At 43.7% G+C, this 15,636-nt stretch overlaps 1 protein-coding gene across 5 annotated transcripts in view; it reads left to right on the top strand.

Moving 5' to 3' along the window:
* Rnaseh2b (ribonuclease H2 subunit B) overlaps window positions 1-15,636 on the top strand; it is a 56,933-nt gene that overhangs the window by 26,693 nt on the left and 14,604 nt on the right. For 4 of the 5 annotated variants that reach the window (XM_052191244.1, XM_052191245.1, XM_052191242.1 and 1 more), the window contains exons 5-9: window positions 315-429; window positions 7,114-7,178; window positions 7,970-8,075; window positions 10,780-10,861; window positions 12,364-12,406. In XM_052191244.1, coding sequence (XP_052047204.1) covers window positions 315-429; window positions 7,114-7,178; window positions 7,970-8,075; window positions 10,780-10,861; window positions 12,364-12,406 — 411 coding nt within the window. The remainder of the gene's footprint in view (window positions 1-314; window positions 430-7,113; window positions 7,179-7,969; window positions 8,076-10,779; window positions 10,862-12,363; window positions 12,407-15,636) is intronic. The other variant, XM_052191240.1, reaches the window with a different exon arrangement.

The following is a 15,636-nucleotide window of genomic DNA, read 5'->3' as shown; positions in this document are numbered from 1 at the left end:
GCTGGACCATCCTCAGATGACCCCCACCATCTTTCCTATCCTGTTTCTCTCTGTGTTTTCCTGGGATTTTCTTTTCCACACAGGGACTATACCCTCAAAGGAGCTAGCTTGCTGTTTAGAAGCCCCTCCTCACAAGCCGAGCTCAGGCCTGGCCCATGAACATCTCCCAGTTTAGAGACTCCTTCAGTGGAATGAGGAGCTCAGGTTCTATGTAAAGATTTTCTGGGGAATGGTCCTTTCCCCCCTCTTCTTTTTGTGTGAAAGCTCTGTGACTGGACTGTTGGCCGCCTGACTGATGCAGATGTCCCTTTCAGGGGAAGTATCAGCCCTTGGATCAGGTCGTAGTGGATGACACATTTCCAGATTGCACCTTGCTGCTGAGATTTCCTGAGCTTGAGAAGTCACTTCGGCATGTGACAGAGGAAAAAGGTATGGTGTGCCAGCCTTTGAAATTGAGCTGTGGTCATGCGGATCTGTTAGGTTTTCAATAGGGAGAGTTAAGGGATGGAGTATATTCTGGAGAAGCTAAGGAGCCTGAGCTTGGGGGTGGAGCTAGAGGGGGGCAGCTGTTTGGTGTAGAACCAGCTGCATCTGGTGATGTAGTGGTGTTTGCATGAGGGTGGGAGTCAAGAATGACTGTGGGCTTGAGCCTCAGCCTAGCCCAGGAGACGAAGCATCCAGGAGACAGAATGTGGACCAGAGGAGCATGCTGGGGAGATAGTTATAGGTCCCAGTCACGGGTGTTCTGTGTGCATGTAGTGATGGACTTCATAAAGACATTTGCATTCAAGTGTCTCATGCGCTTTGAGACTTCAAGAACTCTATTGAGTAAGGACGGAGAGAGCAGACACCCTTATCTCATTTCCAGTTTTAGAGGAAATATTTCGAGGTTACCCCATCTAGTATAATACTGGCTGTCGTCTTCCATGCATGACCTTTGCTGTGCTGAAATATATTATTTCTTTATTCTTCATAAAAAGATGTTGGGTTTGTCAGAGGCCCTTTCTGCGTCTGTTGAGACGATCATGTGGTTTCTCGAGTCTATTTGTATGTTGGTGTTAAACTTACTGATTTGTGTATGTTTAATAAAGCTTGCATGTGGAATGAAGCTAAATTGGTCATGAAAAATTATGTCTTTAATATGCTATTGATTTGGTTCACAAGTGTTTTATTGAGAACTGTTAGGCCCATGCTCGTTGCTGTCTGGTAAAGTTCTTTTTGCTGTTGTACTCCCTGTTCAGTTTGGGCGTCAGGTGCTGGCTTCATGAAATGACTGCAGCACTGTTCCTTCTTTCAGTCTTAGGCAATAATTTGAAGAACATTGAAGCTACTTCTTTGGCATTGAATGAGAATTCAGCAACTGATCTCCTGGGTCGGGTTTCAGTTAGGAGACATTGTATTACTGCTGCAGTCTTTTTCTTATAATTTAATTTTTACTTGTAGATCTTTTAAGTTGTGTATATTGTCTTGGTTTAATTTTGGTAAGTCCTATAGATCTAAAACTTCATCTATTTCTTTAGGATTTTCCAATGTACTGGAATATAGGTTTTTCTTTCTTTCTTTCTTTCTTTTTTTTTTTTTTTTTTTTTTTTTTTTGGTTTTGGTTTTTGGTTTTTGGTATTTTTCGAGACAGGGTTTCTCTGTGTAGCCCTGGCTGTCCTGGAACTCACTTTGTAGACTAGGCTGGCCTTGAACTCAGAAATCCGCCTGCCTCTGCTTCCCAAGTGATAGGATTAAAGGCATGCACCACCACCACCCAGCTAGAACATAGGTTTTTCAAGTGACTATCTTTTGAATTTCCTTGGTGAGTCATGTCTCTTTTCTCTAATTTTATTACTTTGGGTCTTCTTTTAGTTAGTTTGACTAAATCCCTGTCAATCTTATCTTTTCAGGTCAATTTTTATTTCCTTGATCCTTTATATAGTTCTTTTTATTGTATTTAACTAATTTCTGCTCTGGTCTTTATTCTTTCTTTCTGTCTAATGATTTTAAGTTTGGCTTGTTCTTTTTAAAAACATGAGGTACCCATTAGATTATATATTTAGGGTCTGGGTGGGGTTGTTTGTTTGTTTGTTTGTTAGTTGTTGTAATGTAGGCATTTTTACCTATAAACTCCCCTCTAGTTGCTTTTATTGGGTTCCACCGTTTCTGGTATATCATGTTTTCATTATCATTTGGGAATATGTTTTGATGAATTAGAAATGCTATGCAAACTTGGTGTCAGTATCTCAAAAATCCCTAATAGTGTGGGCACCAGACAGAACATGCTGATTGGCAGTTTAGGGTTACAGATGGTCTGGCAACTGTGACAGTTCCTCTGGAACCCAGAAAGGGATGACTCCAAGAAGCACACGCTTCGGAGAGGCACTCACTGTTACACCCCAGAGGTCTGCTAATTCCTACGTGGCCATATTTAGGATCCGTTTTGGCTCTGAGAGGTATATGGTACCAGGATTGTCAGAATCATCTTATTACAGATCCTCTGTGATGCTATATTTGGCATAGACGGCTCTCTTTTCCAGGGTGACATAATTGAAGCTTCACATAAAACCACCTTTGGGTGCTAAAATAATAATGGTGTTTGCCCTGCTTCCTGCAGCCATGTAATGCTCCAAGATACTCTACTAGACTCTTTGGGGGGAATATCCTTTCTTAATAATTGCCTTTTATGTAGCAAAAAGAGAGTGATAGGAGGGAAGGAGAGAGGGAGGGAAGGAGGGAGGGAGGGAGGGAAGGAGAGAGGGAGGGAGGGAGGGAGGGAGAGAGAGAGAGAGAGAGAGAGAGAGAGAGAGAGATAGCTTCTCTGCTCTACAGAGAGCGCTCAAGGGACTTTAGGCATTGTATATGTATACCTTCCAGGTCATCCTCAGTAATTGTGTTAAACACTGGCTGCTTATTGAAGTTTGGAGTCCTTTATTATAAATTAGTGTTTAGTTCTAATCTTTGGTATTTATTTACTCAGATTCCCCCATCTATATGAATATTAGCCCTAGATGCAGGTTATAGTGTCTGTGGTGTTAAATATCAGGTTGGGTCCAGTCAGTATGTAAGAATCTTCTGTGTTGCTTTCTCCCTGTGGATAAACTTAGCCATAATCCCTTTACAAGTGGCCTGTACCCTGACTACACTATCAGCAGGGATGCTCTAGTTACTGACTCGAGTCTCAGAACAGGTTTCTGGGCAGAGAGGCTCACGATTTTTAGAGAAGACACAGGGAAGGACTAATAGGGTTATAAACTCAGCCTTGACTGAGACACTTTCATAGTACAAGCCAGAGCTGCCCTGTACTGGTCATGTAATTAATAGGCAGATACGCGAGATTGACTGTGTGATTGCCAAGATTCTTACGCTGCAGGGAGGGGAAGGGGCCTGAGAGCTTCTTGGTTATGAGAAACCTTGAGAAAGTAGAAATGAAAATGTGCTCTAGGCAATTTGTTCAGTAAATCATTGGGGGAATTCAGGTTTGCACACTGATTATCCAACTACTGAATGTGTTACTTAATCATAAAATTACTTTTTCATCTTTATTTTGTAAACTCACTCTTTCCAGATGTTTCAGACCAGTCTAAAATGTTCTACCATATGCAAATACTGTCTAGCTCAATGATTCATGAATATTAAGTTTAGGATGTACATGCTTGTGTTGTTGGTTTTTAAAATGTTTATTTGTTTATTATATATAAGTACACTGTAGCTGTCCTCAGACACACCAAAAGAGGGCATCCGATCTCATTACAGCTGGTTGTAAGCCACCATGTGATTGCTGGGATTTGAACTCAGGACCTCTGGAAGAACAGTTAGTGCTCTTAACCACTAGCCATCTCTCCAGCCCATTGAATTTTTTTTCTTTTTTGTTTTTATTTTATTTGGTTTTTTTTGTTTGTTTGTTTTTTTTTTTTTTAGATTTTCATACATGAGTACTGTATTTATATCATTTCCTCCCAACACTCTCCTCCTACTTCTATGTCCTTCATTCCCTCTCAGATTCATGACATCGTGCACATACATGTGTGCACATACATGTGTGCCTAATGAATATGACCAGTTTAAGCATTTGGTATTGCTCATGTATATATGTGTTGAAAACCAGTGTCTTGGGATTGAATAGCCTATCACGGGAATTTAACCTCAAAATTTATGATGTAGAAATCTAGATCAACTAGTTGGTTTCATGGTAAATTGTATTTTACTTTAGAAGAAATAATACTCAGAACAAGATGATTTGCTCAGACATTTTCAGCAACTAGATGAGGAAGAAAATCTGTGAAACTAAAATTTTATGAGATCAGAAATGGCCTGAATACCAAAATCAAAGTTGTTATAAAAAAAAAAAAAATTAGGCTAATGTCTTTGACCACCACAGACTGAAAAAGCCTAATGGAATATTAAAGAAAATTAAATCAGGAATACAAAGTTTGAAGTTTTGATAATTCACAAATTTGTATATTATAAAAGAAAAAGTAAGTTGTGTGAGTAAATATGGAAAAGGCACCTGGCGAACGCAGTCATGGAATCTGCTTGAAGTGAACTGTCTCACTGTGATAAAGATGTGTGTGACAGACTCCGTAAATCATCCTCATAAAAAACGGACCGCGTTCTCCTAGCAGTCTGGGTAGGACCTCGTCTTGGCGGCAGTCTCAGACGGCTCAGTGGTACTATGAGGAAGAGAGACAGCAGGCGACTGAAGAGTCGCTGTGAACCGCCTTTCTTTATAGACAGTCTTGTGTGTGCACAAACCCCAAGGGACCCACAAGACAGTGGTCTTAGAGTAAGCAAGGTGCTGGGATGCAAGGTCATGTACAAATAACAGTGGTGTGTGTGTGTGTGTGTGTGTGTTCAATGGGAGAGGGGCTTTTGAACCATATATCCACATGAAAATAATGAACATTGGTAAAAAAGGAAACTCAGAGTGGCTTGTTGAATTAAATGCAAAAGTAAAAATGATTTAACGTCTAGAAGAAAAAGGACAGTAACCTGTATGATCCTGAAGAACTCCAGTATTTCTTGAGACACAGAACCACCAGTATAAAGACATGCATCTTGCATTTCATCTAGTAAATATTTTTTAAGACATAGTTATAACTACTTAACAGTTTTATGTGACCCAGTAGTTCTATTCCTAATTCTTTTTTTCTAGGCATATTGAAGTGGGTGTCAGTGCCAAAATGTGAGTGAGGATGTGGCCTTTCTCTTGTTTGTTTTGTTTTGTTTTGTTTTAAATAGCAACCATCCCAAAATAGCTCAAAGGTAAAACAAATCAGTGCTCTTTCTGATGGGTCAGCAGATGTAGTCTCCATAGCCAGGACCACAGCACTGTACACCGGAAGGGGCTGCTGCAGGCAGCAGCCTGGATATGTCACTCAGAATGGATATGTCACTGTTGAGTACACTCTGCACGGCCCATTTCTGTGAAGCTCTAGCACAGTGATTCTCAACCCGTGGGTGTCCTCAACCCTTTGAGGGGTCATGTATCAGATCCCCTGCATAGCAGGTATTTACAGCACAGAAGAAATATATGGAAAGAGCTTGTCAGTTCCTACTCTGCTGTTTACAAATGCCATTGTCTTTTTGTTTTCAGTTTAGTTTGTGTCAGGCACTGTACTGTGATTTGTGTGTGCTATCCCCCATTGTGCTCACAGCAGTCCCTTCAGGAATCCCCACCTCCTTTAGACTGGAGGAAGGAGGTTCTGAGAGTGATAGTTCCAAGGCAACAGTATGATCTGGAAGTACATAAAACCAGACAGGCAGCCAGTCTGACTCCACCCAAGATGGGTAGGGGAGCCTACCTTAAGGAGCTCAGGAAGTGGGGATTCTTCTAGGATATTGGAGATCAGAACAAAAGAAGTGAACAGCAGAGGCAAATCTTTCATGAGAGACTTCAGCACTGAGGGTTCCTGGGAAGTCCCTTAGGGTGTGAGTGGAGCTTCTAACAAGTCACCGGACAGTATGCCTTGGTTGAGTGGCTGAGTCTTAGTGTCTGACTAGTGTGCAGGGTGAGAGATGGCCTCCAAGTAGTGTAGTCCAGGCTAATCGCCTTGTACTTCAGTGGGCCATGAGGCCAGGCAGCCCTGGCCCTAGAGGAGCAAGAATTATGGACTGTGGTAGAATGCCCTTCCTTGTTGTGTTTCCAATAACATCTTCAGAGATGCTGGGTAGGGTGACCCTCCCTGTCCTGCTTCATCTGGACCTTCATGTTGTCAGCCACATACTGCACTGGGAGGAGACACATGGTGAGGCTCAGGATCATTTAATAGACTTCAGTAAACTGCCTTAGAAAAGCGGTTTCCGTTTCCTAAGGCCCAGAGCAGGAGAGCAGAGCTCATTCTGTGTGGCTCCCATGGGGTCTGCAGGGGCCACAGGCTTTCCAGTAGTCGTAAACATGACTCCTGCATGGCTGTAGAGAAGGCCTGGTGGGTGGAAGAAGAGAACCTCAAAAGAAAATGCGCCACACGGGAGGTCCCAGTTTAACGACTCAGTATAAAGCCAGGTGCATTGTGAAGAAAGGAAGAATCATTTATAAGAGGTGAAAGGTTCATCCCTGTCAAGGACCACGCTGAGGTCACCATGGATCTAAATCCCCCTGATTATATTAGTAATATATCAAGAGGCAGATATGTCTGTGCTTTTAGGAATCACTGATCCCACCAGGGAAACACTCAGTAGATACTAAGATTTCCCCCCTTTAAATATGTACAGTGATTTTCCCAGCTGCCTGTCTTACTTTGATTCCTACCCCAAACTTTGGGATTTCCATTCTTATTGAAAAAGAATGTATTTTATTGAAAATATTGAAGTGAGTTAGTCATAAGAAATATGTTAGCTGCCTTTTAAAAATCGTTTTCTTCTGGGTTTGTATGAGTTGAGGATCCTTTAACTCCTGCTTGCTTGGTTGGTGGTGGTTGATTTCTAAGACAGTCAATTCTGCTTGAGAATTTTTTTTTTTATCTCAAGCATGGTCTCAAGTTTATAGCTTGAGTTTTTGAATAATACACACTACTATGAAATGTCTTTAAGTTCCTGATTTGCATACATATTTTTGTTATGTTTTTGGTTTGTATTTAATGCATTACACTGACACTGAGGTTCTTACTTTTCTCTTTTAATTCAATCCAGAAGTGAACAGCAAGAAGTACTATAAGTACAGCTCAGAGAAGACATTGAAGTGGCTGGAGAAGAAGGTGTGTGGCCTCGAAAACTAACAGTAAGACCAGATCCAGGACCACCTTGAACATGCAGAAAAAAAAAAACTGCCTATAGAGAGAGCCAAGGTTGAGCAGAGCCTGGTTTTCTTTGATTGCATGGGCCTGGCCCTGAGTGCCAGGAGCTCTTGTTGTTAGATGATGCTCACATAACTGGGGTGGGGCAGGCCAATTGAGAGTCGTTTCTCTCCATTCTCACCGCGACCCCCACCAGGCTGTGTAGTCTCAGAAAGCCTTTGCGTTGAGATCCTTGGGCACTCAGCTTCCTTCTTGAACTGTGTTGCCATCTCATCTGATAGTTGGTGTCTCGGTCACTGTTCTCTTGCTGTGAAGAGGCACCACAGTCAAGGCAACTCTTATGAAAGAATTTATTTAATTGGGGCTGGCTTACAGTTTCAGAGGTTTAGTCCATTGTCATCGTGGTGGTGAGCATGGCACTGGAGCAGAAGCTGAGAGCCACATCCTGATCCACCGACAGAGCCTGGACCTGACATGGGCTTTTGAAACCTTACTTCCTCCAGCAAGACCATACCTACTCCAGCAAGGCCAGGCCTCCTAATCTTTCTAATTAGTTCTAAGAGTTTCACTCCTAGGTGACTGAGCTTTCAAATATACAAGTCTATGGGGTCATCCTTATTTAAACTATGATAGCTGGCAAAGATAGTTCTAGGTGCTTAAATATGTCCTGGGTATCAGGTGGACCAAAGCCATCTGAAAAGCCATGGCATCTAAAGTTAAGTTGAAAGTACATCCCTGTGTTTACCTCATAGGTCAACCAAACTGTGGCGGCACTGAAAGCCAATAAGGTCAATGTTGGAGCCCGGGTGCAGTCATCTGCCTATTTCTCTGCTGTTCAGGTTTCCAGAGACAAGGAAGGTAAGCAACAGGGGCCGCCAAGCTAACCTCTGTCTGCTCTCGGAGGGCTTCAAACTGCAGGAGCTTCCTGTTCTCCCACGCGCTCACAGATGTGTGTGGGCAGGTGTTCCTCTGATCCCAGACAGTTTCCAGTCTTCGGTCACTACTCATGACCTAACTGTGACCAGAGTCTTCAATCATTTGCTTGGTGAATTGTGTTTTATATTAATGGTGATAGTATCTCTGGACACCCGTGTTAACCCTTTCAAAGTGTTTATAATATAACAGGTATACCAGGCATGTCATAAAAGGTAAGGCTGTGCTAAATTCCTAGCTAGCAAACACTGAAGCCACAGATAGGGCTGCTGATGGAGGCTCTGCAAAGACTGCATGCCCTTTGGCCTTTGGCCTGGAGGTCATCCTGCCTCAGGGCCCAAGTGGGAGGTGGCTATTCACATTCCCAGTATCTCAGTTCTCCTGGGAGGGTTCTTTGTGTTTTAGCAGTGAAAATTGACTCACTTGGCAAATGTTCCTTTGGGGTTTCTATTTCTATCTCCCTTCCCTTCCTTCCTTCCTTTCCTGTTTCCATCTGAACTGAACCTAGAGTCCCAAGCATGCTGGGCGGACTCCACCTCTGCCCTGTGTCCTCAGCCCTCCTGCTTTTTATTTTAAGACCAGATCTCATTAGAAACACCTTTTCTTATAGATTGTTAAGGTACATTAGTTTGCTTTTTCCAATGTAGAAACCCTTTATCTTTCTATGTGTAGTTAAATAAAAACAGTTATGTAATGTGGTTCACATTCAACAATGATGGGACAGAAATTCTTCTGACCTTAAATCCAAATCAGCATTTACTTGTTTTGAGTTACAACTCCCAGTTTCTCACATCAGCCATAAACAAAATGAGCACATGAGCTGGGGCTGTAGCTCAGGAGTCAAGTGTTACCTATACACAGGGTCGGGGAGGAGTCCCCAGGCACTGTCAAGACACACAGCACAAGGAGCAGCGCCCACCCGCTAGAGTTGTCATTAGCTGGGCCTTGCTTCTATTTTCCAACACCTTGCTTATGGCCATGGCTGTTGCAGGAGTGGTGGTCAGCATGCTGGCTGGACTCAGGCCACCAGTCCCCGTGCTGTAGTAAGAAGAGTCCAGTCAGACAAGTCAGACAAGTCTGCGTCAAATAGGTTGATAGGTGGATAGATCAAACCAATTAGTAAATTGTAATTTTTAGGTAGGAAGAAGGATGTTAGAAATTATTTAGATAGATCTAATGGTCCCAGAGAGGTAGGTGACTCCTGGCTGAGAAGTCTTGCTGAGTGCAGGGCTGGCAGCAGGCCTCCCCAGCAGAGGCTCTGGCCGGCCTGTCCTCACTCTTCCGCCATGAAGGTGCCTTCTGCACTTTGCACCACTCCTGTCCCCACCCGTTTTTCCAATGTGTGCATCGGTTACATGTGCATGGCTTGACAGAAACAAGGGAGAAAGGCTCATGGTTTCAAAGAGGTGCCATCATGACAAGAAAGGTTGTGGTGATAGGAGTGGATCCTTCCGTGATGGCAGGAATTTGGGCCGCACCGTAGCAGACAGGAAGCAGAGTGAAGCCAGAACCCAAAGCAAGTCCTCCTCTACTGACTGATGTCTGCCCCACCTCCCACGGGCTCTGCGGCCTTCAGTCCAGTACCACCCACTACAGAAACAAGTGTCCAGGCATGAGCCTGTGGGACACAGCAGATTCCACCTAACAGCACGGTGTTAGGAGCAGCAAGTGAGCTGTGGTGCGGCTTTCATACAGTAGTTTGGCACTTCGTGTTCCCACTGAATACTTACTACCCAGAATCACAGCACATTTTAAGGAGAGTCTGATGAGAAATTGCAGTTTTGCATCAACTGAACTCTGAAAAACCAGACTGTGATTTTTAAAGTAACACTGACGCACATGGCTCCCTTACCAGGAAGGCTGGAATGAACCTGTCACAGCTTTGTACGCATGCGCCATGGTCTCTTCCCATCCTTCGCTTCACAGAGCATTCCTCCCATATTCCTACACACTGAGCTATGATTGGCAGCTGGACACATTCTTTTTAACTGTATTCCGTTGATGTCAGAGCTGTAGTTCGGTTGGTTCTGAACACTAGAATTGTTAAAGATCCTACATTCTACTGAGTTCATGGTTCTTCCCATTCTGTTGCTGTGGGAAAATGTGGGTGTGGGGGTCTGGGGGTGTGTAAATGTTTGAATTCTTACAAAGCAAATACCTAGATGATATAAATCATGTAAATGATTTTAGTTAATTTTCTTTATTTCTTAGAAGGGAACATACTCATTCTGTTCAATATTTAGCTTTCTTTATTAAAGCAAGTTTGTAGGGGAAAAGCCATTAAAAGAGATGCAAATAGTGCACGCAGTTTTGGCTGGCTCTCAATTTTGCTTATATTTGCGACTCCGACTAAGAAAACTGAGCTGTGTGTTTCACGTGTGCAGTGGTATTTAGGCCCGCCCACTGTGCAGGCCCATGTGTGGCAGCGTCCACACTGCCTCTCATCCACTCTGTGTCCCCCTCACTAATGGCAGGTCCACGTGCCCCTGTTTCTCCAGTGTAGAAACTGAAACTAAAGTTTAAGTGAATTTCCAAAACCATGTAGAGAAAGAATTTGAATTGGTTCGACTCAAGCCACTATAATTATTACTAATTATTTTTCTTTCATTCCCTCTCCTGTTTCTTTCAGAAGATTATGTTAGATATGCCCATGGTCTGATCTCTGATTACATCCCTAAAGAATTAAGTGACGATTTATCCAAGTTCTTGAAGTAAGTATTGTCCACTTCAGTCCCAGTTCACAAGCTCCTCTGCTTCCTCCTGACAGGAGACTTCTCTGCGCCATGGCGTGGCGGGTTATGGCTATCTGTGGGCTGTCATACTGGGTGACTAGAACCTGTCTTTAATGGACATTAAGTAGGATGATTTGGTTTGGTAGAAACTTAAGTTTAGCATTAAAATTATTATTTTGTGCAGTTTTAAAAAAAATCACGTATTAAAATTTTATCACTATGAGAGTTAATTTGGTTCTTTGTGTTCGTTTTAAAAGAGATGGACGTGTAAAGCAGACGGTAACAGTTTTAAATATTGCATGTGAAAGTTCTGTAGTCTGTCTCATTCACAGCTACCAGATCTTCACCAAGTACCTTCATGGTGCTGAGTGCTCAGTCCACTGCAGAGCAGTGTCCAGAAGGCTGAGCACGTGGCTGGTCCTCAGGATGATGGACTGTAGCCTTCCTTAAAAAGATCTTCAGTGTGTTCTAAAGACTTTCTTTTTCTTGTTAATTTTCAAGATATTAGTAGTTGGTTTTGAAGCTTTATGTGTAACGATTTATAGCTTTTCCTGATCCTGATTAAATCCTTTCTCTTCTTTACTCTGTAATAGATAATAATATAGTTGCTACTTACAGCACACTGCACAGGTCCCACTGTCCTGGTTTGCTTTCTGTTGCTGTGATATATTACTGGTATTATAAAAGCCAACCTGGTATTACTCCATCCTACAGTCCATCTCCAAGGGCAGCCTGCGCAGGAGTCTGGTACAGAAAGCATGGTAGTCAGAGGCCCTGCTTCTCAGCTTGCTTGTGTAGCTTCATACATGGCTTAGGCCCTCCTCCCTGGGGGTGGGGCTGCCTGAAGTGGGCGGGGCCCTTCCTCATCAGTCCAGACAGTCTCTCACAGATGCCCACGGGCCAGTCAGTCTGTTCTTCAGTTGAGGTTCCATCTTGCTGGGGGAATTCTAGGTTGTGTCAGGTTGACAATAAAAACTATCCAGCACGCCTACTTCAAAAAATTATAGGGGAATCTGGTTTCCTTACTAGTGCAGGTGTGGAAAGCTTGCTTTTACTGTCTTTCTGTGTGATGTTACCCTGCATTCCCACATCTCCATAGAGGCCTTGGTTCCTTGCCTTGATCTTTTCTTTCCACTGAAATTTGAGTTAAAGATGTTGTTGGGTAAAAGTAATGCAAAGTACGCTCTTCTTTGGTAGAGAAGAAATGGCCTTCCTGTGGCTTTCCCAGCAGTTAAATACTTTCCACTTATAAATAAATGCTAGCATAGTCATTATGAAGGAAACAATGCCCCTGCACCAGATGCAATCATGGAGGCAAAAGCAAGGCAGCTCACTGCACGGTTGGTTCCCGCTGTGTGCACAGGGTGAGCAGGGCCTTGTGGAGGTCAGACTCTCCCAGATGAGCCTCCCTACCCCGTGGCCCAGCGTCCCTGCTGTCTATGAGAAACCATGACCGTGGTTCTTATTTTCCACCTCCTCAGGCTTCCAGAACCTCCAGCTGCATTACCAAGCCCTCCGTCAAAGGTAAGAAACTGGCACCACGATAGCTTCAGGGATTTGGAAACAGGCTGCACTTGCCCACTGCGTCAGCTTTTTTTAAAATCTATTTTAAAGTGTGCAGAATCTATCTTACATGACATGGTATCACTGCAACTCTGGATTGTATGTCTTCATTTGTACATTTTTCCTGTGTGGTGAGAAACAAGTTGTCGTTAGCACGGTAGCTCTATTACATACACGGGCCGAGGCTTGCTGAGGTGCTTGCTCCTTGTACAGAGAAGCAGAGTTCAGTTCCCAGCACCCATGATGGGTGGCTTACAACTACCTATAACTTCAGCTCAAGAGGATTTGATGCCCTTTTTGGCACACACCTTTGCGTACATGCACATGCACATAAATAAAAATAAATCTCTAAAAATATATTATAGATATTAAAATAATAATAATAATAATCGTTGTTGTTATCATCATCATCATCTTCTCCTTGAGATAGTGTCTCATCTTGTGGCTCAGACTGACCTTGATCTTAGTCCTTCTGCCTCAGCTCAGGGGTTATTAGTGTCTGTCAACCATGCTGACTGAAATCTTTCACTGACTCTACATGAAAGTCACTTTGCCAGATGTAATTGTCATTGGCACAAAGGGGCACAGAGCATGATTTTTCTAATATAAAGAATCCTTTGAAGAAAGAAAGGTTGTGGTGATAGGAGTGGATCCTTTCGTGATGGCATTTCGTGATGGCAGGAACTTGGGCAGACGGGAAAGAAAGAAGAAAGAAAGAAAGAAAGAAAGAAAGAAAGAAAGAAAGAAAGAAAGAAAGAAAGAAAGAAAGAAAGAAAGAAAGAAAGAAAGAAAGAAAGAAAGAAAGAAAGAAAGAAAGAAAGAAAGAAAGAAAGAAAGAAAGAAGGAAGGAAAGAAAGAAAGAAAGAAAGAAAGAAAGAAAGAAAGAAAGAAAGAAAGAAAGAAAGAAAGAAAGAAAGAAAGAAAGAAAGAAAGAAAGAAAGAAAGAAAGAAAGAAAGAAAGGCCTGGGCTCTTCACTGATTTTAATAGTTTTTTTTTGGGGGGGGGGGTTGAGTCAGGGTTTCTCTGTGTAGCGCTGGTTGTCTTGGAACTCGCTCTGGCCTGGAACTCTTTGTGTTCATGAGTACACACAGGTGTTCACACATGTGTACACCCATGCATGCGAAGGCCAGGGGACAGTCCTTCAGGAAATACCACCCACCTTGTTTTCCTACTTGGTTGTTTGTGTCTTATTGGCCTGGAGCTCACCAAGTCACCAGGCTGGCCCTCCAAACCCGAGGGGTCTGTCTGTGTCTGCCTCCCCAGTGCTAGGATTACAAGCATGCGCCATCACAGCCACTTTGTTGTGAGGGTCTGGAGAGCTCCCGTTCTCTTAGTAGCATGGCAAGCATTTCTCTCCCTGGCCTTTTGGGGACACCTTCCTCTTTCAGAGTTGCTACCCTGACTCCTCCCACAGCTTGTGTTAATTTCCCAGATCCAAGTAGAGAAGCCAGGTGTCAGGCATACCTGGTCACAACTGTAGCCTGCCTCACCCCTGGCCACTCGTAGATCCCTGTGAGCTCTTCCAAGACGGGAGCAGGCATACACGCTTGAGTGTCTGTGGGGGAAATGGGTGCCTTGAGGATGGCATGCCGTGCTTAGCGACTCTCCCTAGTGTTCGTTGTCCTGGCCCTCAGGCTGGCCAGCATGCTCAGGGCCTTTCCATGTCACGGTTGCTGGGCCAGGGCGGTGGCAGCTTTCAAAGCATTTACTGGGAAGGCAAAGTCGTCAGTGTCAGTCTAGGGCCGAGGCTCTCAGCCTTCCTAACACTGGGACCCTTTTACAGTTCCTCATGTGTGGTGCTCCCCAGCCGTAAAATTATTTTTACTACTGTTTCATAATGTAATTCTGCTACCGTTATAAATTGTCATGCAAATGGTCTTAGGCAACTCTTGGGAAAGGGTTGGTCAACCCCCAAAGGTGTCTGGAACCATAGGTTGAGATCTGCTGCTTTAGACAGCAGTGAGACTGAAGCAGACCGTGGGTGGTAAGACTGCCTGGCTCTGGTGCTTAGTGAGAGCAGGCTGTGCTTCAAGAAAATCTCTCATAAAACCCAGGGCTGATGGATTTGCCTGTGGGCCTTAGTTTGCCAAACTGTTTAGATCTCAGCATCTTGTGCTTCTGAGCCTCAGTCTCTAGATTGTTGCCACCTAGGGATTCCAGTGTTCAGAGGACACACTGTACTGGATGATATACTGTAGTTTAACCCAGCTAGGCATGGTAGCTCATGCCTTTAATCCTAGCACTAAGGAGGCAGAAGCAGAGGCAGGCAGATCTCTGTGAGTTTAAGGAAAGCTTGGTCTACTGAATAAGTTTGAGAACAGCCAGAGCTACAGAGAGAAACCCTGTCTGGCCACCCCTAGCCCCGCCCACTCCACCCAAAAAAAAACCCCATTAAACAGCACAGGCTGTCTCTGGCTTCTGACTTTCCTATTTGTGTCCAAGAGTTGGCTGTTTTCATAAGATATGAGTGCTTGTTTCCAGGAGTCAGCGCACGCAGTTGTAAAGGGCGGTATGGAACTTAACATCTGCACTATAACATCTGTATGGAACTTAACATCTGCACTATGAGAGACAAAGACCAGGGAGCATTGGTCTAGGGGCCACTGCCCCCTTCCCTTCCTGGAACATACCTGTTAGTCAAGTTCTTTGTCCTTTGTATGTCTTTCTGCTCCACTTGTTCAATTCTCCTGCAACAACTGTGCAGTCCATAACGATTCAGACTTTTAAATACCAGAATAGCAGAAATACCACATTCCCTTATTTCCCTGTGTATCTAGAGTTACTCCAGAATTAGCTAAAAGCTAGCCGCATGCAGAAGATACTCTCTCCTCCCCTGCTCCCTTTCTTCACTTCCCTCCCTCTGCTGCCCACCCCCCTTTCCTTTGCCTCCCGCCCATCCCTCCCTCTTCTTTTCCTGTTCTCCTTTAATAGATACTTTAACTGGTTTTTCTTGTGAATGTGAACTTTTTGAAGCTCCTTTTCCCTTACTGCATGTTGGAACATTTGTACGGTGTGTCCTTAGTACGGTACATAAGAATTTCAGAAATCCGGAGTGTCTTTATCTTGTGTCCTGGGGGCTGTGAAGGAGAAAGTGGGGATGAGTCTGCATTCTCAGGGGACTGGTGCTGGTGTATCAGCAATGAGCAGTAGATTTCTAGGTTTGACTTTGCAGTGAAGTGAGGCATGGCAA

Source organism: Apodemus sylvaticus, chromosome 8, assembly GCF_947179515.1.
Source record: "Apodemus sylvaticus chromosome 8, mApoSyl1.1, whole genome shotgun sequence".
Classification (NCBI taxonomy): domain Eukaryota; kingdom Metazoa; phylum Chordata; class Mammalia; order Rodentia; family Muridae; genus Apodemus; species Apodemus sylvaticus.
This window is presented reverse-complemented; position numbering and strand designations above follow the sequence as displayed.